This window comes from Mauremys reevesii, linkage group 23 (genome assembly GCF_016161935.1).
Source record: "Mauremys reevesii isolate NIE-2019 linkage group 23, ASM1616193v1, whole genome shotgun sequence".
NCBI classification, from domain to species: Eukaryota; Metazoa; Chordata; order Testudines; family Geoemydidae; genus Mauremys; species Mauremys reevesii.
In genome coordinates this window covers 4,559,706-4,583,956 of record NC_052645.1, presented here as the reverse complement: position 1 = coordinate 4,583,956, position 24,251 = coordinate 4,559,706, and the positions used below count along the sequence as shown (strand labels likewise).

The window sequence follows — 24,251 nt, the reverse complement described above, 5'->3', positions numbered from 1 at the left end:
ATAATTAGAACTACAATTATCAAATTAAAATTTAAGTACAAGAACAATTTTTTTTTATTGCTCACTCACAGATTTGCAAAATTTGGTAATCTGCAAAGTAATGAGATTCTATTTTGTACTCATTTTAAGAGATTAGTACACCAAATTAAACTTACAGTACTAGCCTGCCAAGTACCAAAAGGACATCTTCACATTCCGTAGTCAAGTATGGTCGTGCATTAGCAAAGCTTTGGATGGAGATTCGATACACTTCCAAAAAAGGCAAAATATGTTCGGTTGCACCCCGGTTTCCAGCATTCTGTAATAATGTCTGAAAGAAAACAAGTTTTTTTTATTAAAATTTTCATATGAAATTTTATATCTAAATGCAAAAATATACATTATAGCAATATTAAGACTACTTCATAAAAAAAAATCACGGAAAAGACAAATTTCCACTATAAAAAGTGACTGGGAAAATGGCAAATTTTTGCTCAACGGAAGTTTTCCATATGTAGTCTCCTAAGATAAAAAAATATTAAAAATAAGCATTGAATTACTTTTACTAATTTTAATCCTGTTAGCATGGCAAATTATCTACTTCAGAGTGAACTAGATTCTATAGTGACTCATGAATTAGAAGAACTGTTAACTAAGATCCAGTAGCAGGGGTAAATTCTGCCCTCAACTTCACTATGCAACTCCTTTGAAATCAACAGGGATACCCAAGTGTAACAGAGCAGGATCTTCATTGCTAGTGAGATTTCACAAGCAAAATAAAATACTTTAAAATTACACAGCAAGATTACAATGCTATTAGATAGTATAAACATTTCATCACCTTCACAAAATGGATACAAAGTCACTGGTAGAGAATCATCATAGAACTCAAAGTGATGCCACTGTTAAGCGGTACTTCTCAAAGAGGAATCATGCATCCATAGCTCTGCCACCTTGTGCATGAGCAATGCAATACAGCTAGGCCTACCACAATTAGAGGGTTGGGGGTTTATTAAGTGAGTAAATATTTATTGCTAAACATCGATTTCACAATATACACAATCAAAATTTACAGATAGGCAAAGAAAGAAAAATACTGCTTGAGAACTTAAGAGTTTGATTTAAGGATATTTACTTTGTATATTTTAACACGTGATGTTGATGTGTCTTTTATCCATTATAAAGCTTTAACTTTTTGAATGTCATTAAATATTTGTCTGACAATCTGCCACAACTGTGAAAATTCAAATTCATAAAAAAAGCTTCAAAATAAACATTGATATTACCCACTGAAATTATTAAAAAAAAGAAGTCCAAAGCCTAAATACAGCCAACTTGAAACCTAGAGTTCATTGGATGCAAGGCAACTTACTTTGACATAAGTGCCTACACTAAAGTTTCATTCCCGCTGACATAACTCACCCACTATGCTGACTTAACTCTACCTCCATGAGCGGCGTAGTCAATATAGTTAGGTTGATGCAGTATAGTGTAGATCTAGATAGTGTTACTTAGGCTTTGGCTACACTTGCATTTCGAAGCGCTGCCGCGGCAGCGCTTTGAAGCGCTAAGTGTAGTCAAAGCGCCAGCGCTGGGAGAAAACTCTCCCAGCGCTGCCGTACTCTACCTCCCTGTGGGGAATAACCGACAGCGCTGGGAGCACGGCTCCCAGCGCTGGGGCTTTGACTACACTGGCGCTTTGTAGCGCCGCAATTTGCAGCGCTGCAGAGGGTGTGTTTTCACACCCTGCTGCAGCGCTGCAAATTTGTAAGTGTAGCCAAGCCCTTAGATTGATTTTTAGTGGCCTCCAGGAGGTGTCTCACAATGCCCCACTTTGACTGCTCTGGTCACTGTTTTGAACTCCACTGCTTAATGGCCAGGTACACACTACTCCACTTTAAAGCCCTGTGAATTTTTGAAATTCCATTTCCTGTTTGCCCAACTGACCATACTGGCTACACATTGCAGACACACTCCCCATCCGGAGTGCTCAGGTGTTGGATCTCCTCAGTCTGTGGGGAGAAGAGGCTGCGCAGGCACAGCTTGGATCCAGCCACAGAAATACAGACACATGAGGAGAAGACAAATTAAAGAGCTCTCTCCTATGAGATAAAAGCAGAACAAGATCCAAAGACTAAGAGTTGAATATAAGCAAATTTGGACTAGAAATAATGTACAAAGTTTAACTCTCAGGGTAACTGACCATTGGAACAATTTACCTAGAGATGTGGTGGATTCTCCACTTGAAGTCTTTAAACTGAGACTGTGGGCAAGTCTACACTTAAAACACTGCATCAATGCAGCTGTGCCACTGTAGTGCTTTAATGAAGACACACTGTGCTGAAGGAAGACAGCTATGTCAGCAGAAGAAGCTCTCACAATGACACAGTGCTGTCTACATCTGAACATAAGTCAGTATAACTATGTCGCTCAGGTACATTTATTTTTTACACCTCTGAGTGATGTAGTTATAACAAAGTAATTCTATAGGACAAAGCTCCCCTGTATCTTTCAAAATGACATTATGGGTTTGCTAAAGAAATTACTAGGAGAAATTCTATGGCCCGCATTATGCAGGAAGTCAAAAAAGATCAACACAATAGTTCTTGCTGTCCTTAAAAATCTTTGAACCTATATATTTTATCAAGTAACTGCACCCCTATACTATACTAACATTATTCTGGAATGCATAGTGAGAAGGTTTAAATACTTTTGAAATAACAAATACCTAGTTAGAGAATTGTTTTGACTTATTCTTTCCCTAACCATTGCCAATTACAACAGGTGTAATACAAAATTTGAATTGATACTGAACACAGAAATAGTATCTCTGATCTTCTGATCCAAGAACCTTCCAAAATCCACACAGCCATCTCCAAACTATTTGTCATGTCAAGTTCACAGATCAAAAGCTGCCTATGGTTTGATGACAAGGCAATAATCCACAGCAAAATGGATGTATTCTGCTTCAAATTGCCCGAGTGCTCTAGCACTCTGATGCCAGGCTAGAAATTCTGTAGCAATTTTCTTTAAATAAATAATTTTACTTATATTGACTACAAAGAGAACAAAATTCATTTAATTACTTTGATATTAAAAACATCTTACTAGGTTCTTGCATTTTCAATATGATGCAAATTGTTGTAACAACAAACACAACCACATTAATACTCAAAGAAACATCTGGAGAATTCTGTACCCAAGCATGCAGTTAGCTATTACAGGTAATGGCATTAGCTAGATGTTTCACCTGAAATGAGCACCAAAATAGTTAACAATGTTGACATTTAAATTGTACGTTTGAGATTTAAAACTTCCTCAGAACTATTAACTAAGACAACACTGCCACACTTAAAGTTGACAAGGGAAAAGCGAAACATTTTCTCTTAAAAGAAAGCTTACATTCGGGGGCACCCATTCGAGGGCAAAAATACAACCTCACAGCACGCACAAACAATACTGCTCAATTGCGCGCACAAATTTAACACTTTAAATGCAAAGTATCTCATGCATTAGAATAGGAAGAAACTCCAAATAACACAGTTCTCCTCCACCGCTGGCTGGGAAGCAAGGTTACACTCGCCAACACAAAAGCTCAAAAAGGGGTATTTCTAAACGCCTAGCTCGCCCGGATTGACGCCTCTGCGCTGCAGCGCTGGCGGCGACAGGCTTTCCCCACACACCCCCGCTGAGCTGCCGCGCTCCCACGGCGAGAAGGCTCCCGCACCACACCTGCCAGACAAGCGCTGTGCGGCCTAAGGCGAAGGCTGCCCCACTCCACAAGGGACTCTAGCCGCTGCGTGCTCGGGCCCACAGCCCCCGGCCGCGATGCTCCGTGCGGGACCCCCGGGCCCCGCGGCTGCCCGCCCGCCCGCCCGCCGGGCCCGGCTCGGCTCGGCTCCCACCTGGCAGAACCCCCGGCAGTAGGTCCGAGACGAAGACTCCGACACCTCCTGCTCACGCAGCTCCGCCTGTAACTGCCAGAGACGGGCACGAAGCGCAACCACTGGCCGCTCCATATCGGGGCGCGGAGACGCCTCGGCCTCTGCGTCCGCCATCTGCACCCGTCCCCACCGCGCGTAGGCAGTGATCACGTGATCAGGAGCCACCGCTGATGACCTCATCGCCATGGAACGGAGTCACATGACTCACACGTGACTGGCAACACCAATCGTTTTCGAAACCACGTGACCAGGGAACACGCCAAACCAGCAAAACGTTTAAATAGGTGACGTTCTAAAACGGCGCGATATTGTTGACACGTTTGTTGGCTCCGCCCTCAACCCTCCCGCTAGGACGCGCTGCTAGAGTGACCCCCAGCCGCCGCGGCTCACAGGCGGGGGGAGCCGTGCGCTGCGACCGGTGAGGGCTGGGGAAGTGGGCGAGGAGTGGTCGCCCTGATTATCTTACTACCACGCCTCTCCCCAAACCCTCCCCTTCTGCGAGGCAGGCCAGGGATGGAGCCTGGGTTCCAGTGCCCATAGATGCTGGCACTAGAGGTGTGGGGCGAGCGCCATCCCCTGACTTGAAGTGGGTTCCATTATATCCAGGGTTTGCAGTTTGGTTCAGTGGCTCTCAGCATCCCACTATAAAAATTGTTCCAGCGCCCCTGCCAATGCTTGTGTATCATAAGCCTGGAAGCCATGGACCTAGGTGGCCTGCCAGCAAAAGGCCCTGAGAGCCAATTCTGCTGTAGCTCAGCGGCCAGCATGCGGTGGGTTCATGACACCGTTTCCATCTTCTCTCTTAGACCAGCAGGAGGTGGGTTCATTGTGCTATGCTCTTTGAGCTCAGATGGGGTGAGTAGTCTCTTGGCCTATCCAAGGCCGTGATCAGTTGTCTTGATATTATTGGTCTTTTGGCCTCGAGATGAAAACCTGGTCTGTGTCTTGGGAACCTTGAAGAAAAATTATCTAAGTTATATCTCAGAGGCCAGATGTTAGTGCATTCATAGCACCACTGCCACTGCATCTCAGAAGCTATGAGGCGGCAGGCTCATGGCACTATTGCCGCTGTATCTCAGAGGACAGCAGGCAGCGGGTTCATAGTACCATGCTGCTGTTAGGGTGACCAGAGAGCAAGTGTGAAAAATCAGGACCGGGGGTGGGGGGGTAATAGGAGCCTATATAAGAAAAAGACCCAAAAACTGGGACATCTGGGCACCCTAGCCACTGTATATCAGAATTCATAAGGGGGTGGGTTCCTGGCAGCGCTTCCCAAATATCACTTAGGCTGGCAGGTGGTGGGTTGATGGCACTATTGCTACTGTATATCAGGCCAGCAAGCATTGTGTTCACGGTGGCAATGTGCTGTCTCTCACAGTCCAGCAGGCGGTGGGTTCATGGCACTGCTGCTGTGTCTCGGAGGACAGCACGTGGTGGGTTCACAGTAATAGAATCATAGACTAACAGGGTGGGAAGGGACCTCAGGAGGTCATCTTGTCCAACCCCCTGCTCAAAGCAGGACCAGTTGCCAACTAAATCATCCCAGCCAGGGCTTTCTCAAGCCTGACCTTAAAAACCTCTAAGGAAGGAGATTCCACCACCTCCCTAGGTAACCCATTCCAGTGCTTCACCACCCTCCTAATGAAAAAGTTTTTCCTAATATCCAACCTAAACCTCACCCACTGCAACTTGAGACCATTACTCCTTGTTCTGTCATCTGCTACCACTGAGAACAGGCTATATCCATCCTCTTTGGAACCCCCTTTCAGGTAGTTGAAAGCAGCTATCAAATCCCCCCTCATTCTTCTCTTCTGCAGACTAAACAATCCCAGTTCCCTCTGGCATGCCTCTCATAAGTCATGTGCTCCAGGCCCCTACTCATTTTTGTTGCCCTCCGCTGGACTCTTTCCAATTTTGCCACATTCTTCTTGTAGTGTGGGGCCCAAAACTGGACACAGTACTCCAGATGAGGCCTCACCAATGCCGAATACAGGAGAGTGATCATGTCCCTTGATCTGCTGGCAGTGCCCCTACTTATACAGCCTAAAATGCCGTTAGCCTTCTTGGCAACAAGGGTACACTGTTGACTCATATCCAGCTTCTCATCCACTGTAACCCCTAGGTCCTTTTCTGCAGAACTGTATCAGAGGGGTAGCCGTGTTAGTCTGGTTCTGTAGAAGCAGCAAAGAATCCTGTGGCACCTTATAGACTAACAGATGTTTTGCATGCAGTGAGCTGGGTGAAGTGAATACCTTACCATGGAAGCAGGAAGGGGGAAGGGGCAGGTGTGTATATATATAAGCAAGAGCAAGAAGCAAGAAGAGGAGGGAGATCATCAGGTTAGAGGAATCCTGGAGGATGGGCCCAAGGGTGAGCTGAAAAAAGGAGAGGAGAAACTGGAAACTGCAGAACTGCTTCCTAACCATTCGATCCCTAGTCTGTAACAGTGAATGGGATTCTTGCGTCCTAAGTGCAGGACTCTGCACTTGTCCTTGTTGAACCTCATCAGGTTTCTTTTGGCCCAGTCCTCTAATTTATCTAGGTCCCTCTGTATCCTATCCCTACCCTCCAGCGTATCTACCACTCCTCCCAGTTTAGTGTCATCTGCAAACTTGCTGAGAGTGCAATGCATCCCATCATCCAGATCATTAATGAAGATACTGAACAAAACCGGCCCCAGGACCAACCCTTGGGGCACTCTGCTTGAAACCGGCTGCCAACTAGACATGGAGCCGTTGATCACTACCCGTTGAGCCCGACGATCTAGCCAGCTTTCTATCCACCTTATAGTCCATTCATCCAGCCCAAAATTCTTTAACTTGCTGGCAAGTATACTGTGGGAGACCGTATCAAAAGCTTTGCTAAAGTCAAGGAATAACACATCCACTGCTTTCCCCTCATCCACAGACCGAGTTATCGCCTCATAGAAGGTAATTAGGTTAGTCAGGAATGACTTGTCCTTGGTGAATCCATGCCGACTGTTCCTGATCACTTTCCTTTCCTCTAAGTGCTTCAAAATTGATTCCTTGAGGACCTGCTATCTTAGGCCAGCAGGCAGTGGGTTCAGGTCACTACTGTCGCTGTTTATCAAAGGCCAATCGGCCATGGGTTCATATCACCACTGCCGCTGTCTCTCACAGTCCCTCAGGCCGTGGGTTCATTGTAGAACTGCCAAAGTATCTCTTAGGCCAGCAGGCGGTGGCTTCATGGCACCACTACCAAAGTATCTCTAGGGTCAGGAGGCGGTGGGTTCATGGTACCACTGCCAACTTATTTTAAGGTAGTAGGTGTTGGGTTTCTGGCATCACTGCGTTGCTGTCTCTCACGGTCCAGCAACCAGTGGGTTCATGGTTGCACTGCCAAAGTATATCTTAGGCCAATAGGTGGTGGGTTCCTCTCACCACTGCCACTGTCTCTCACAGGCTAGCAGGCGGTGGCTTCATGGTACCACTGCCAGAGTATCTCCTAGGCCAGCAAGCAGGGGGTTCATGGCACCATTGCTGCTGTCTCAGAGGCCAGCAGCCGGTGGGTTTATGGTACCACTGCCTCTTTGTCTCTTAAGCCAGCATGTGATGGGTTCCTGGCACCACTGCCACTGTATCTCAGAGGACAGTAAGCAGTGGGTCCACGGTATCACTCCCAAAGTATCTCTTAGTTCATAGCACCTCTGCTGCTGGGTCTCAGAGGCTAGCTGGCGGTGGGCTCATGACACCACTACCGCTGTATCTCTTAGGCCAGTAGGCATTGGATTCATGGTACCACTGCCACTATATCTGAGAGGCCAGCATCTGGTGGGTTCCTGGCAACCCTGCCAAAATATCTCTTACGCCGGGCGGCATTGGTTTCATGGTACCACTGCCAAAGTATTGTAAGGCAATGGGCATTGGGTTTATGGCACCACTGCGTTACTCTCTCTCACAGTCCATCAGCCGGTGGGTTCATTGCACCTGCAGCTCTATCTGAGAAGACAGAAGGCGGTGGCTTCATGGCACCACTGCAGCTTTATGTCAGAGGCCAGCAGGAGATGAGTTTACGGAACCACTGCCGCTGTTTCTCGGAGGACCACATGTGGTGGGTTCATAGCACCACTGCGTTGCTGTCTTTCTCAGTCCAGCAGCCATTGGGTTCTTGGTTTCACTGGCAAAGTATTTTAAGGCAGTAGGCGTTGGGTTTATGGCACCACTGCGTTGCTGTCTTTCACAGTCCAGCAGCCAGTGAGTTTATGGTTACACTGCCAAAGTATATCTTAGGCCAGTAGGCGGTGGGTTCATGTCTCTACTGTTGCTGTTTATGAGAGGCCAATCGGTGGTGTGTTCATATCACCACTGCTGCTGTCTCACACAGGCTAGCAGGCCATGGGTTCATGGTACAACTGCCAGAGTATCTCCTAGACCAGCATGCAGGGGCTTCATGGCACCATGGCCGTTGTATATCAGAGGCGAGCAGCCGATGGGTTAGTGGTACCACTGCCTCTATAGCTCTTAGGCCAGCAGGCGTTAGGTTCATGGTGGCACTGTTGCTGTCTCTCGCAGTCCAGCAGGCGGTGGGTTCATGGTACCACTGCCTCTCTATCTCTTAGGCCAGCAGGTGGTGGATTAATTTAATCATTGCGCTGTATCTCAGAGGCCAGATGGTAGTGTGTTCGTGGCACCACTGTCGCTGTCTCTCACGGGCTAGCAGGCCATGGTACCACTGCCAGAGTGTCTCCTAGGCCAGCAGGTGAGGGGGTTCATGGTATCACTACCAGAGTATCTCTTAGGCCACCCTGTTGTGGGTTCATGGGACTTCTGCTTCTGTATCTCAGAGGCAATCATTCAGTGGGTTCATAGCACTACTACTGCTGTATCTCAGAGGCCAGCTGGCAGTGGGTTCATGGCAACACTGCCAAAATATCTCTTAAGCTAGCAGGCGGTGAGTTCATGGTACCACTGCATTGCTCTCTCAAATTCCAGCTGCTGGTGGGTTCATGGTTCCACTGCCAAAATATATCTTAGGCCTGTGTGTTCATATGGAAAGCCTGTCGTATGAAAGGAGACTTGAGGAGCTCGGTTTGTTTTCCTTAACCAAAAGAAGGATAAGAGGAGATATGATTGCACTCTTTAAATATATCAGAGGGATAAACACCAGGGAAGGAGAGGAATTATTTCAGCTCAGTGCTAATGTGGACATGAGGACAAAGGGATATAAATTGTCAGTCAGGAAATTTAGGCTTGAAATTAGACGAAGGTTTCTAACCATCAGAGGAGTGCAATTCTGGAACAGCCTACCGAAGGAAACAGTAGGGGCGAAGGACCTCCATGACTTTAAGATTAAGCTAGATAAGTTTATGGAGGAGATGGTATGATAGGATAACGGGCTTAGTCAATAGGTCAATTAAGTGCCACACTGGTAATTAGTACAATGGGTCAATGATAGGATATTGTTAGCCTTTTTCCAGAGGGTATGGCTGGAGAGTCTTGCCCGCATGCGCGGGGTTCAGCTGACCGCCATATTTGGGGTCGGGAAGGAATTTTCTTCCAGGGTAGATTGGCAGTGGCCCTGGAGGTTTTTCGCCTTCCTCCGAAGCATGGGGCAGGGGTCGCTTGCTTAAGGAGTGGGTGGATTGGCTTATGTGGCCTGCATCTTGCAGGAGGTCAGACTAGATGATCATAATGGTCCCTTCTCATCTCGGATTCTATGATATCACCACTGCTGCTGTCTTTTACAGGCTACCGGGCCGTGGGTTCATGGCACCACTGCCGCTGTCTCTCACAGGGTGTCAGGCTGTGGGTTCCTGGTACCACTGCCAAAGTATCTCTTAAGCCACCCTATGGTGGTTTCATAGCACTACTACTGCTGTATCTCAGAGGTTAGCGGGTGGTCGACTCATAGAATCATAGACTTTTAGGTCAGAAGGGACCATTTTGACCTACTGCACAATGCAGGCCACAGAATCTCACCCACCCACTCCTGTATCAAACCTGTGTCTGAGCCATTGAAGTCCTCAAATCATGGTTTAAAGACTTCAAGATGCAGAGAATCTTCCAACAAGTGACCTGTGCCCCACACTGCAAAGGAAGACGAAAACCTTGCAGAGCCTCTGCCAATCTGCCCTGGAGGAAAATTCCTTCCCGACCCCAAATATGGTGATCAGCTAAACCCTGAGCGTGTGGGAAAGACTCACCAGCCAGACACCCAGGAAAGAATTCTCTGTAGTAACTCAAATCCCACCCCATCTAACATCCCATCACAAGCCTTTGGGTATATTTAATGCTAATAGTCAAAGAGCCTAATTTTGGCAATTAATTGGTATCTCAATCTCCTCCATAAACTTATCAAGCTCACTCTTGAAGCCAGATATATCTTTTCCCCCCACTGCTCCCCTTGGAAGGTTGTTCCAGAACTTCACTGATGGTTAGAAACCTTCGTCTAATTTCAAGTCTAAACTTCCCGATGGTCAGTTTCAGTAGCGTGGGTGGGGGGAGCAGGGGAAGCAGCCGCTCCTGCACTGAGCACAAGTGGCACCTTGTCAATTTCCTGGTGCCTTTGTACTCACCCAGGGGAACAATTTAAAAAAAAAAAAGGCGCCACCTGCTGCAGCACTTTTATTTTACTCACCCGGCGGTGCCCTGGGACTTCAGCGGTGGACCTTCAGTGCCACCGAAGGCACCTAGAGCAAGTGAAGGGCTCGCCGCCGAAGACCCGGACCGCCGCCGAGTGAGTAAAAGTGCCGCAGCGGCTGGCGCTTTTAAAAAAATTATTATTGCTCCACCTGTTCCCTCCACCTGGCTACGCCACTGGTCAGTTCATATCCATTTGTTATTAATCCCTAAATACATGACCTTGCACTTTTCACTATTAAATTTCATCCTATTACTATTACTCCAGTTTACAAAGTCATCCAGATCTTCCTGTATGATATCCCGGTCCTTCTCTGTATTGGCAATACCTCCCAGCTTTGTGTCATCCGCAAACTTTTTATTAGGACATTTTTGTGCCAAGGTCAGTAATAAAAAGATTAAATAAGATTGGTCCCAAAACCGATCCCTGAGGAACTCCACTAGTAACCTCCCTCCAGCCTGACAATTCACCTTTCAGTGTGACCCGTTGTAGTCTCCCCTTTAACCAGTTCCTATCCACCTTTCAATTTTCATATTGATCCTCATCTTTTACCTTTTGTAAAACCATGTTGTATTTTTGTCCCAATTACCATTAACCTCAATGTCCTTAACTACTTTCTCCTTCAAAAATTTTTCCAAGACCTTGCATATTACAGGTGTCAGACTAACAGGCCTATAGTTACTCGGATCACCTTTTTTTCCTTTCTGAAAAATAGGAACTATGTTTAGCAATTCTCCAGTCATACGGTACAACCCCTGAGTTTACCGATTCATTTAAAAATTCTTGCTAATGGGCTTGCAATTTCATGTGTCAGTTCCTTTAATATTCTTGGATGAAGATTATCTGGGCTCCCCGATTTAGTCCCATTAAGCTGTTCGAGTTTGGCTTCTACCTCGGATGTGGTAATATCTACCTCCATATCCCCGTTTCTATTTGTCATCCTACCATTATCCCTAATCTCCTCATTAAAGACTGAGGCAAAGTATTTGTTTAGATATTGGGCCATGCCTAGATTATCCTTAACCTCCAGTCCATCCTCAGTGTTTAGCGGTCCCACTTCTTCTTTCTTTGTCTTCTTCTTATTTATATGGCTATAGAACCTTTTACTACTGGTTTTAAATCAGATCCCGGCGGTCTGTAGCACACCCCAAGCACTATCTCAGGGGAGGCTCTAGTAGCTTTCTTCCCCAGTGTGATTTTTGCCCAGACAGACTCTGTCTTATCAATTCCATCCCTTCTTATTTCTTTACAGTCTACCTCATCTGTGATATACAATGCTACTCCACCACCTTTGTATTCTACTCAGTAAGGACTCCCCAGTCAGGTAGACCTGCCTTTTCCTGGTGCGATTCTCCGGTGTATCCCCTGTTCCCTCTGATTGCAAGTCCTCTCAATTCCTATTCACCCTTGCAATCCTCTGCAATCCATCCCATATCCTCCTGGGGCTCATGTTTGGTGTCATCTCCATTGACTCATCCCCTCTCCTTATAGAGCTAGCTGCTCTCCTCCTCTTCCTTACCCTCTCATCTTCAGCGACCACCTGCTGTGCCCCTTCTTCATTTTCCAAGTCCGCAAACCTGTTCCTGAGTTCTATGGCTCCTTCACTGGGCCGTCTTTTCCTCTGCCTGGTTCGCTTAGTCACATGCTTCCACCGTCCACTTTCCTCACCCAGCAGTCTCCCCTCAGAGTTCTTTGGTCCTGCTTCCATCTGCAAATCTGAGCTTTTCCCTTCAGCCTCATCATGTCTTTGCTCCAGCACCCGCTTGAACCCCCTTCTAAACTCGACCAGAGTTTCCACCTGCATCTCCAATCCTCAGATCTTTTCTTCCATCAGCTCTATCAGGCAGCACTTCATCCAGACAAAACTCTTTTCAGGTACCCCCCTCCAGGATCATGTACATGCCACAGCTTCCACATGCAGTCACCTTCATTGTGTCTTCCGCTGCTTGGATCACTACAACTGCTGCCTCTGTATCTCTCATAGGCATCCCACCTAAATCCTGTAAATCTGAGAAACACAAACCAACCCAAAACACCACCACCCACAGCAAAACAAACCCCTAACAAGCACCAAGACACTGCTTGCACACTCCCTTCAGTAGCCTGTGTGTTCCTCTGTATGCCTCTTAGTCCTCCCCTTGTAAACTCCCACTCAAACGCCTCTGTTTACAGCTCTGTTTGCTGGCTCCTGTGCCACTGCAGCTGTCTATTCTTTGGTGAGCTTCCCAATGCACAGGCTTCTCTGCCTGCAGAGCTCGACCAGGTCCCGCTTAAGGCGGTGTTTATACATCTTCCTGCTGTTCCCAAGTTGCTGTGGACTCGCAGGCCTGTGTGCTCTCAGCTCCCCACGGTTTCCAGGAAGAACCCCCTACTGTGCCAGCCCTTCTCCAGGTCGCCACCTCTCTCCCAGGGTCAAGCTGCAGACTCCTCCGCCCCTGTAATCACTCACTCACCGGGGGACCCTGTTCCTGCAACAGCTCTTCTCTCTTCTCAAGCTGCAGACTCCTATACCTCTGGAATCACTCGCTGCGGTTCCCAGGGGGGACCCCATTACTGCAACAGTCTTTCTTGCTGGTCACACACTCCCAGGGGTTAAGCGTAGCGCCTTGCCCCATGAATCTGCTCCTCGCTGAGCCTTCAGCAGGCCTGGTCCTCATCAATCTCCGATCATTTTACTGCTCCCCACTCACTCACTGCAGGAAGCACCAACCACGGGGTGCAGTAGATCCCATCCCTACCACCAGTTCTCAGGGAGTGTGGGAGAGTCAGGGCCGTGCACTTCCTGCGATTCACCAGGACTCTCAGCCAGCCCTTAAAACAGAAAGTTTATTAGATGACAGGAACACAGTCCAAAACAGAGCTTGTAGGTACAGACAACAGGACCCCCTCAGTTAGGTCCATCGTGGGGGACAGGGAGCCTAGACCCCGGCCCTGGGTCCCCCTCCATTTTCCCAGGCAGCTCCAAACTGAAATCCCCTCCAGCAGTCTCACCCAGCCACACACCCCGGTTCTTCCTCCAGCCTTTGTCCAGTTTCCCAGGCAGAAGGTGTCACCTGGCCCCAGGTTACATGCTCAGTTATTGTCCATCAAGTGAAGTCACACCCTAATATCCCATCATCAATGCAGACAGTACCAGTAAAACTCCCAGGCAACATTCCCAGAGCAATCCTCCCTACTCTGTCACATCCGGGCTGTGATCAATGGCTCAATGTCTCGTTGGCAGTCGGTATCAAGCAGAGTGTCCCAGGGGTCAGTCCTGGGGCCAGTTTTGTTTAACATCTCCATTAATGATCTGGATGATAGGATTAATTGCACCCTCAGCAAATTTGCAGATCAGACTAAGCTGGGAGGAGAGGTAGATACGCTGGAGGGTAGGGTTAGGGTCCAGAGTGACCTAGACAAATTGAAGGATTGGGTGAAAAAAAATCTGATGCGGTTCATCAAGGACAAGTTCAGAGTCCTGCACTTAGGAAGGAAGAATCCCATGCACCGCTACAGCCTGGGAACCAACCGCCGTTCTGCCAATAAGGACCTGGGGATTACAGTGGACGAGAAGCTGGATATGAGTCAGCAGTGTGCCCTTGTTGCCAAGAAGGCCAACGGCACATTGGGCTATATTAGTAGGAGCATTGACAGCAGATCGAGGGAAGTGATTATTCCTCTCTACTCAGCACTGGTGAGGCCACACCTGGAGTATTGCATCCATCCCCCCACTACAGAAGGGATGTGGATAAATTGGAGAGAGTCCAGAGGAGGGCAACAAAAATGATTAGGGGGCTGGGGCACATGACTTAGGAGGAGAAGCTGAGGGAACTGGGGTTATTTAATCTACAGAAGAGAAGAGTGAAGGGAAATTTGATATCAGCCTTCAACTACCTGAGAGAGGGTTCCAAAGAGGATGGAGCTAGGCTGTTCTCAGTGGTGGCAGATGACTGAACCAGGAGCAATGATCTCAAATTGCAGTGGGGGAGGTCTAGGTTGGATAATAGGAAACACTATTTCACTAGGAAGATGGTGAAGACTGGAATGGGTTACCTAGGGAGGTGGTTGAATCTCCATCCTTAGTGGTTTTTAAGGCCCAGTTTGACAAAGGCCTGGCTGGGATAATTTAGTGGGTGTTGGTCCTGCTTTGAGCAGGGGATTGGACTAGATGACCTCCTGAGGTCTCTTCCAACCCTATGATTCTATGGTACCACTGCCTCTTTGTCTCTTAGGCTAGCAAGTGGTGGATTCATTTCATCATTGCGCTGTATCTCAGAGGCCAGATGATAATGCGTTCATGGCACCACTGTCACTGTCTCTCACAGGCTTGCAGGCTATGGGTTCCTGGTATCACTGCCAGAGTATCTCCTAGGCCAGCATGCGGTGTGGTCAGGCACCACTGCCACTTTATCTGAGGACAGAAAGGAGTGGATCCAAGGTATCACTCCCAAAGTATCTCTTAGGCCACCATATGATGGGTTCATAGCACTTCTACTGCTGTATCTCAGAGGCTAGCAGGCGGTGGGGTCATGGCACCAGTGCTGCTGTACCTCAGAGGACAGCAGGCAGTGGGTTCATGGCAATGCTGCCAAAGTGTCTCTTAGGCCAGGAGATGGGGAGTTTATTTCACCATTGTGCTGTATCTCAGAGGCCAGGAGATAGTGCATTCATGTTTCCACTGCTGCTGTCTCTGAAAGGCTAGCCGTCTGTGGGTTCATAGTACCACTGCCAAAGTATCTCTTAGGCCACTATGTCGTGGGTTTATAGCACCTCTGTTGCTGGATCTCAGAGACAAGCACTCAGTGGGCTCATAGCACTACTACTGCTGTATCTCAGGCTAGCAGGCGGTGGGCTCATGGCATCACTGCCATTGTATCTGAGAGGACAGCAGGCCATGGATTCATGGTACCATGCCAGATTATCTCCTAGGCCAGCAGGCATTTGGTTCATGGCACCACTTCAAGAGTATCTCTTAGGCTAACAAGTGATATGTTCATAGCACCTCTGCAGCTCTATCTGAGCAGGTGTGTGTGGGGGGCGGAAGGGGTTCCTGGCAATGTTGCTATCAGGGTTCCCTCCCCACTCTGAACTCTAGGGTACAGATGTGGGGCCCCTCATGAAAGATCCTCTAAGCTTATTTCTACCAGCTTAGGTTAAAAACTTCCCCAAGGCACAAATTCTTCCTTGTCCTTGGACGGTATGCTGCCACCACCAAGTGAGTTAGACAAAGATTCAGGACAAGGACCACTTGGAGTTCCTGTTTCCCCAAAATATCCCCCCAAGCCTCGTCACCCCCTTTCCTGAGGAGGCTTCAAAGTAACACACCAACCAAATAGGTAAACAAAGTGAGCACAGACCAGACCCTTGTGTTTTTAGGACACTAAAAAACAATCAGGTTCTTAAAAACTGAACTTTATAATAAAGACAAAAGTAAAAGAAGCACCTCTGTAAAACCATGATGGAAGATAATCTTGCAGGGTAGTAAGAGTTAAAACACAGAGGATTCCCCTATAGGCAAAACTTTAAAGTTACAAAAAACAGGAATAAACCTCCCTCTTAGCATAGGGAAAATTCACAAGCTGAAACAAAAGATAACCTAATGCATTTCCTTGCTATTAATTACCATTTGTAATCTTAGATGCTTATTTCAGATATGGCTTTAGGAGATGTATTTTTCCTGCCCTGGTCCCTCTCTGTTTGGGAGAGAACAACAAAGAAAGCACAAAACAAAAAGCTTCCCCCACAGATTTGAAAGGATCTTCTCCCCTTATTGGTCCTTTTGGTCAGGTGCCAACCAGGTTATGTGAGCTTCTTAACCCTTTACAGATAAAGGAGGGATTTTATGCTACCCTTAGCTGTATGTTCATGACACGCCTCCCCCCCCTCATCACAGATGGTGCTGGACAGCCTGCTCCACAATGGCTGTGATTTCTTTCTGGAGCTCTAAGAGAAAACAGAATTAATAAGACACATGCACCTCTAGATATACTACTAATGATATAAAAACTAACAATATTTTCCACATTTCAAGGACAATTTTAACCAGTTGATTCTGGGAAACTTTCACGGGAGAGTGCCTCAGCCCCTTTGTTAGAAGTTCCTGAAACGTGTTGTATTTCAAAATCAAAATCACTGAAGCCGTTTTTTGTTATTGTCCTTGATGGTATGAAGCCACTTCAGCACAGCATGGTCGGTTTGCAGGTGGAAACGCAGTCCCCAAATGTATACACGTAGCTTTTCCAGAGCATACACAATGGTGTAGCATTGTTTTTCACTGACTGACCAGTGGCTTTCCCTCTCAGACAGTTTTTTGCTGAGAAACACAACAGGATGGAATTCTTGATCTGGTCCTTCCTGCATTAAAACTGTTCCCAAACCATGCTCAGACACATCTGTGGTTACTAGAAAACGTTTGTCAAAGTCTAGAGCCCTCAGGGTTAGGGGTTGGGTAAGGGGTTAGGATAAGGTTAGAGTCTAGGAGTTAGGAGTTGGGGTGAGGGTTAGGGTAGGATTAGGGTTGGGGTAAGGGTAAGTTAGGTTAGGGGAAGGGGAAGGGTTAGGGTGAGTGTTGGGTTAGGGTTAGGGGGGTTGGGGTCGGGGTTAGGAGTTGGGGTTAGGGTCAGGGGTGGGGTTAGGGTCAGGGTGAGAGTAGGGGTTAGGGTGATGGTAGGGGTTGGAGTTAGGGTCAGGGTTTAGGGTTAGGGTAGGGTTAGGTGAGGGTGAGGGGTTAGGGTTAAGGTGAGGTTAGGGTTAGGTTAAGTTTAGGGTGTTAGGGTTAGGCTGAGGGTTAGAGTTTAGGGTTTTGGTTTGGTTTAGGGTCGGGTTAAGGGTCAGAGTTTAGGGTTAGGGATTGGGGTTAGAGTTTAGGGTTAGGGGATAGGATTAGGCTTAGGGGGTTATGGGTTAGGGTAGGGTGAAGGTTGGGTTAGGGTTAGGGGGTTAGGGTTGCGATCGGGGTCAGCGGTTGTGGTTAGGGTCAGGGTGAGGAGTAGGGGTAGAGTTAGGGTCAGGGGTTGGGGTGAGGGTGAAAGTTAGGAGGTCAGAGTGAGGGTTTAGGGTTAGCGGTGAGGGTTAAGGGTCAGGGTCGGGGGTTATGGTACGGGTTCGGGTTTAGGGTCAGGGGTTAAGGGGTAGGGGTGGGGTCAGGGTAAGGTGAGGGTTTAGGGTTCGGGTCAGGGTCAGCAGTAGGGGTGGGGTTAGGGTCAGGGGTTGAGGGTAGGGGGTAGGGGTAGGGACAGAGTGAGGGTTTGGATTAGGGTGAGGGTTTAGGGTCAGGGTCAGGGTAAGAATTAGGGGTAGGGGTTAGGGTTAGGTGAGGGTGGGGGTAGGGTTAGGGTTTAGGATCAGGGATTAGGGGTTAGGGTAGGTTTAGGATCAGGGTCAGGGGTTGGATGTGGGGGTGGGGTTAGGGTAGGGTTAGGGGTTTAGGGTTAGGGTGGGGGTGATGATGAGGGTTTAGGGCTAGGGTTAAGGGTTAGGTTTGGGTTAAGGGTTAGGGTTGGGGTTAGGTTTACGGTTAGGCGTAGGGGTTAGGGGTCGGGGTTAGGGTTGGGGTCAGGGTTTAAGGTTAGAGTTGGGGTGGGGGTCAGGGGGAGGGTTTAGGGTGGGGTTAGGGTTTGGGGTTAGGGGTTGGGGTTAGTGTTAGGGTGAGGGAGGGGTGGGGGTTAGGATTAAGGGTTAAGGTGAGGGTAGGGGTTAGGGTGGGGTGGGAGTGGGATAGGGTTGGGGTTAGGGTTAGGAGCCTGCCTGCTCCCCTGCCCACCTCCCCTCTGCTGAGGCAATTTCTCCTCCCGACACATCCCACCCCAGGGCACAGGAAGCCTCAACCTGGGGAACAAACTCTGACAAGGGACGGGCTGGGAGCCCTTGTGGTGGGATATTCCTGGCTTCCTTCGCCCTCCTCCTCCATCTCCTGCACCCAGGTGGCCTGCAAAGGGTGCCACACAATGCCCTGCCAGCAGGGCAAGGGGTAGAAACAAGGCGATCGAAAGTGGCTGTGAAAACAATACAATGCCACTAGCAGAACACTCCCTTCCAGAGCTGGGAAGTGCCAGCAGGACTCGATTCCCAGTCTCCCTGGATCCGACTGTGACCTGTTGTAGTGACTGACGGATTTGCTCCTTGTCCCCCATCCAAAGCCAATAACACATCTCTGGGTTGGCAAGCATGAGTTAGACCTTCTCAGCACCCCTCTGTCTCCAGCAGCCCTCAGCTGTTCCTTGCGTTACGGAGACTTGAACGGTAACAGGACTGGAAGTTGTTACTGGCTCACTGGGTGGTTCTAGCCAATAAGGGTCTCAGTCTAGCCTCAGAGGCCCACACCCCCAGACACTACAGGTCAGGGTGGATTGATTTCATTCCAAATGTTTTGTAGTTGTATTTTTGAGTTATTTTCCTAATGAGAGATTGATTCTCATGAAATTCTTAGTGGTGGCGGCCGATGACAGAACACAGAGCAATGGTCTCAAGTTGCACTGTGGAAGGCTTACGTTGGATATTAGGAAACACTAGTTCACTAGGAGGGTGGTGAAGCCCTGGAATGGGTTACCTAGGGAGGTGGTGGAATCTCCATCCTTACAAGTTTTTAAAGGTCAGCTTGACAAAGCCCTGGCTGGGATGATGAAGTTGGGGTTGGTCCTGCTTTGAGCAGGGGGTTGGACTAGATGACCTCCTGAGGTCCCTTCCAACCCTGAGATTCTATGATTCTAGGAATAGGGATCCATTCAAACATGTTGACTTGCTGGGTTTGCAGGATACATACAAACAAAAAGGTTGACTGAACCATTTGTTTTCATTTCAAACAAACTGAGGTAAAGAAGTATCTCTAGTTCATGCACTGAACTGATTGTTCCTGCTCATAATGTCCTTCCAGATTTTAGAAGTAGTAGCTCACATCTCCTCCTCTCTAGCCTTTATTCATATATTACAAGGGGAAAAGAAGCTTTCATCCTTTTTCAACTCCCAATCAGTTTCTTACATTTGAATGAAGTAGCTGCATCAACTGAAATGAAGAAAATGTTCTTTCTGCACCTGCAGAAGAGGCTAGTGCTGCCAAAATCTGGCTGAGTGTTTCAATAACTTCTGGACCCCCAGGTGCTTAGGCAGTGATTTCCAACAGGTCAGTGGTTTGACTTCCTCTGACACTTGGCAGCAAACATGGACTTCTTCATATATGTATTTATTTACATTACTTTAATAGGCTGGAGCAACTAGAGGCCTTAACATCGCTTGTCATAGTTTCAGATTTTATATTTGATAGGTTTTAAAAAAAAAACTTTTTCAATTTAAATTTAAAAAACTCAGTTTAAATAAACAAAAATATCTTTGGGGGGTTTTGGGTTGTGAAAAAAACATTGATTGGTCTTGCCCTTGATTTTAGAAGAACTAGTTCATCTGAGAGAATCAGAAACTGCTTGCATTCTAGTCAAGGAGAGGAGGCAGCAAAATTCATCCTATCAGTAATTTGTTGGGCCTTATTTCCTCAGTCTTGTGGCTCTTCTGTGAACCCTAGCCTTTGAATCTGCTAGGATAGAGTCCCCTATCTTGTACTTAGAGCCTATATTTTTTCTTACCTTCTACACAGATGACAAGGTCTTTGAAACAAATCCACATAGAAATGAAAAACACACGCACAGAATCTCCTCTACAGCAACTGTCTCTTGGTCCTCAGCGAGAGACCGCGAGATGGAGGCTTGCTGCAGCAAGGCTACAGAGCTCTCTGAGGTTCCCCCTGCCCCGCATCCCTGTCCTGCCTGGCTGTTGGCAAGGGAGCTCTGTGAGGTCACAGACGCCTCATCATCTTTGCCCAATAGGCTGAGTTCCTGCCAAAGGCCTTTGTGAAGTCACTGCCATACCCACCTTTCCCTGGCAGGCCTGCTGTCTGCCCCTGGCCAGCCCAGCTGGATGTTTAAGCTGCAGCCCGGATCACCCCACTTTCTCATTATTGATTCTGGGGAGCAAGCTGGCTACCCAGTAAAACAGCAGAGTCTGTTCCCCACCCCACACTGAGCTTTTCATAGAGGTTATGAAACAATTCGATCTCCTAATCTGGCCTCTATGTCACAGGCTATGAAATTTCACACACTTTGCACCATATGAAGCCCAATTGCTTGTAAGTCACTAAAAGGCACCTTCCAGAATGACAGGCAGTGAGGACACCAGAAACAGAGACTCCACCTCTGCCCTGGGTAATTTGTTCCAGTGGCTAGTTTCCCTCACTGTCAAAAATGTGTGCCTATGGCTATGGCTACACTTGCACTTCAAAGTGCTGCCGCAGCAGTGCTTTGAAGCGCTAAGTGTAGTCAAAGCGCCAGTGCTGGGAGAGAGCTCTCCCAGCGCTGTCCGTACTCCACCTCCCTGTGGGGAATAACGTACAGGGGCTTTGACCACACTGGCGCTTTGCAGCATCGCAATTTGCAGCGCTGGAGAGGGTGTGTTTTCACATCCTTCTGCAGCGCTGCAAATTTGCAAGTGTCAGCTGGCAGCTGTTGGTTCTTGTTGTGCCTTTTTTGGCTAGATCGAATTCGCCCTGCCCCATGAAATCCGATCTCCCCGTCCTGCTGGACACCCCCCCCCCCCCCCGCAGCCAGGAGAACCCAGTAGGGGCCTCCTAGCTGTTTCTCTGCCCGGCTGGGGACAGGACTTCCTCTCCGTGGGGATATCAGACACACCTGCAGAGGCAATGCAGAAGTGAGTGTGCTGCATCAGCCCGGTGTTGGGCTCAGGGCTTTGGCCTTGGCAGCTTCTGCTCCAGTCACGTCTCTGGGTGCCTGGACTCAGAGCTTCTGGCCCCCTGTGGCTGCAGCCAGTGCTGGGGCACTGGGCTCAGGACTTTCATGCCCCTCCCAACTCCTGCCGGCACTCTGGGTTCCTGGGCTCGGGGCTTCTGCCTGGCATCTGAAGTGAGAGCTCTGGGCTTCCCTTGCAGTTCCTTCTGGGGCTCAGGGGTCCATTTCTCTGGATGCCCCCAAAATGGTAGGAGCCGAGGTGTTCCCAAGTAATAGGTAGGAGCTGAGGTGCTCCCAACATCAGGGACCCAGCTGCACATCTGGGAACCTCCTCTAGCTTCAGAAAGGTTGCTGGCTGCTGCCCTTGGAGCCCAGGTCTGAAGGCAGCACACAAGTGAGGACGACAATGCTGTGACCCCCCACACACACACAACAACCTCTGAACTCCCCCATTCTCTCAGTTTGGTCGGGACCCCCATGGTTACAATACCAGGAAATATCACGTGGAAACATCTGAAATGGTGATGTTGGTCAATTTCAAGGCCAGACGGTTTGTAAATTAGTCAAAGTGAGCCCTGAATTTGGTAGGGACCTGGCTATTATGGAGGCCCAAGCAGGTTTGCACTCCCAGTTCTCCTGAAAGACCATGGAGAATTCCTGCTGCCTGAGAAACTTCCCAGAATAAGCTACCAGGACTGGGGGAGAAATGAAGGAAACCAACCAAAGCCTGAGCTAGGATGGAGAGCATTGATCCAAGCGGTGTTTGAACCCCTCCCCCCCACCTGCCTGCCTGCGGTGAAATGGACAGAGGGGCACTGATTTCTAGTTTTGAATGTGATAAAGACCGTGGGCTTCAGCACAAGCCCTACAGCCCATACTCTGAACTCTTGGATAAACAGCAAAGCTGGCTTTTCCCAAACCTTTCCCCCCAGTGCTCTGCATCCACTTGGGATTGTGCCCAGCAGAGGCTGGTGAAGGGGAGGAGAAGGGAAGGGAGAGGAGGCCATGAAAATCTTGTGGCGTCCACACTACCTCACAGACACACACACACAGCAATGCAGGGCATAATATCCAGGACAGTAAATTATTTGGCCATAACCTACAAAATCCTCAGTGTTGAAAGGACAATTTCTCTAGAAAACAATGGAAGGGAGGGGTTAGAGAGTTGCAGTAACCACCTGGACTTCCAGTCTCTGGCCAGGCACATCCCCCTCTCCAGAGTTTCCACTGCTATCCTCTCCAAACTGGTCCTCCTGATCTGATCTGAGGTCACATCCTGGCCTTTAGGGACATTGGCAGGATCTTCCCTGTTCCCAGCTGCAGCATCACCCTCGTTATCCTGCCTGATAAGGATCCCATCAGGGCTCAGCTAAATGGCATGTGGCATGACAGGCTCTTTGCTGAGGGCCTTTGACAGCACCCTATCGAGATCTGAATCGGACGGGCTCGTGCAGGTGCATTTTCTGACTTTTTACTGGACTCCTGGACCCTCTCATGCTTCTGCTGCAAATGTTCCTTCTCGCTCAGCGCTGAGCAGCAGAATGCTCATTGCCCTTTGGCTGTGCGACATCCAGACGTCTAGTCCTGCTGCTCTGAAAGAAACCGTCTTCAGAGCTCTAATCCTGGCAGATATTGATTAAAATCTTGCCGTGCTCCTCTAAGTGTATTTGTGATTGGACGTGCTTCTTGCTAGGGGGGATTCTCAGATACATGAACTGCATAAAACAGAGGGAAAGACAAAGAGAAGCATCAACATGTCTAAGAACTTGAACAATATTTGAAGACCATTGTGACGAAGTGGGACTGTTCTTACTGGGGGCTGTGAATGCTGTGTGCAGTTCTTAAGTATCTAGCAAAGCAAAAGGCCAGTGCAACCGAATGCCTGACACTCTATCTCCTAGCAACTGATGCCTGGGCCCCTCCCCTGCAAAGGTGCAACTGCAGGTGTTGGAGACAAAGGGGTCAGGTGACCTCCTGGCCCGGGAAAGAAGCTGAGCAGAGAGGAGGGGCTTGGGCAGACTGGAGCTGGCTGGGGAAAGAAGGGAAGCACAGACAGGGCTCTGATCCCCCAATGGGGGCTGTGGGGCTCCCGGGGCCCCAAGATGGACCTAACAGGGGGGATCCTGTTATCTGTGCCTGCAAGACCCTGTCCTGGACTGTGTTTCTGTCGCCTAAATAAACCTTCTGCTTTACTGGCTGGCTGAGAGTCCTGGTGAATCACAGGAAGCCGGGGATGCAGGACCCTGACTCCCCCACACTCCGTGACAACTGGTGGCAGAGGTGGGATCTACTGCACCCCGTGGACGGCGTGTCCTGCAGTAAGTGACTGGGGAGCAGTAAAACGAAGGGGCGATTGGAGGGGTGATTAACCCCTGGGAGAGTGTGACCAGAGAGAAGGACTGTGCAGTAACAGGATCCCACGGGGGATTGCAGCGAGCGGTCCCAGGGGCGGAGGAGTCTGCAGCTCGACCCTGGCAAAGAGGTGGTGACCTCAAGGACTGGCACCCTAGGGGTCCCCTTGGAACCCGTGGGGAGCGGCGAGCACCCCGGCCGCAAGTGGCCAGCAGGAAGATGTATGCCACGCAGTGCAAGTGCGACCTGGTGGAGCTGTGCAAGCAGAGGGGGCTGCGCAGTGGGAAGCTCACCAAGGACCAGCTGATTGCCCAGCTGGAGGAGGGAGATCGCGTGAATGAACCGATCCCTGTCTCTGAGGGAAGCAGCCGGGCAGATGCAGCGCAGGCACCAGTGTCTGTCCCAGCTGGGAGTGGTCAGCCGGCTGCTGAGGGCTTCCCGAGACCCCCCATTCCTAGGGGGAGGGGGAGGAGAAGCCCAGCAAATACCGAGGGCTCAGCGGCCAGCAGGGGATCGTCCCGGCGGAGCTCCCTGTCCCTGGAGCGGATGCGGATGGAACATGACAAGGAGCTGAGACGGGAAGAGCTCGAGTTATGGAGGCAAGAACTGAAGGAGCGGGAGAACCAGCGCAAACACGAGGAGAACCAGCGCCAGCAGGAGCGGGAGG

General features: G+C 48.9%; 1 protein-coding gene across 3 annotated transcripts in view; it reads right to left on the bottom strand.

Annotated features, from left to right (window-relative positions):
* The window catches only part of RLF (RLF zinc finger), a 117,427-nt gene extending 113,271 nt beyond the window's left edge, over positions 1-4,156 (bottom strand). For 2 of the 3 annotated variants that reach the window (XM_039511425.1, XM_039511426.1), the window contains exons 1-2: positions 3,885-4,148; positions 156-310 (exon numbers count right to left, since the gene is read on the bottom strand). In XM_039511425.1, coding sequence (XP_039367359.1) covers positions 156-310; positions 3,885-4,109 — 380 coding nt within the window. In that variant the 5' untranslated portion in view covers positions 4,110-4,148. Of the gene's footprint in view, positions 1-155; positions 311-3,884 lie in introns of all 3 variants that reach the window. The other variant, XM_039511427.1, reaches the window with a different exon arrangement.
* Positions 4,157-24,251: the final 20,095 nt, after the last annotated feature.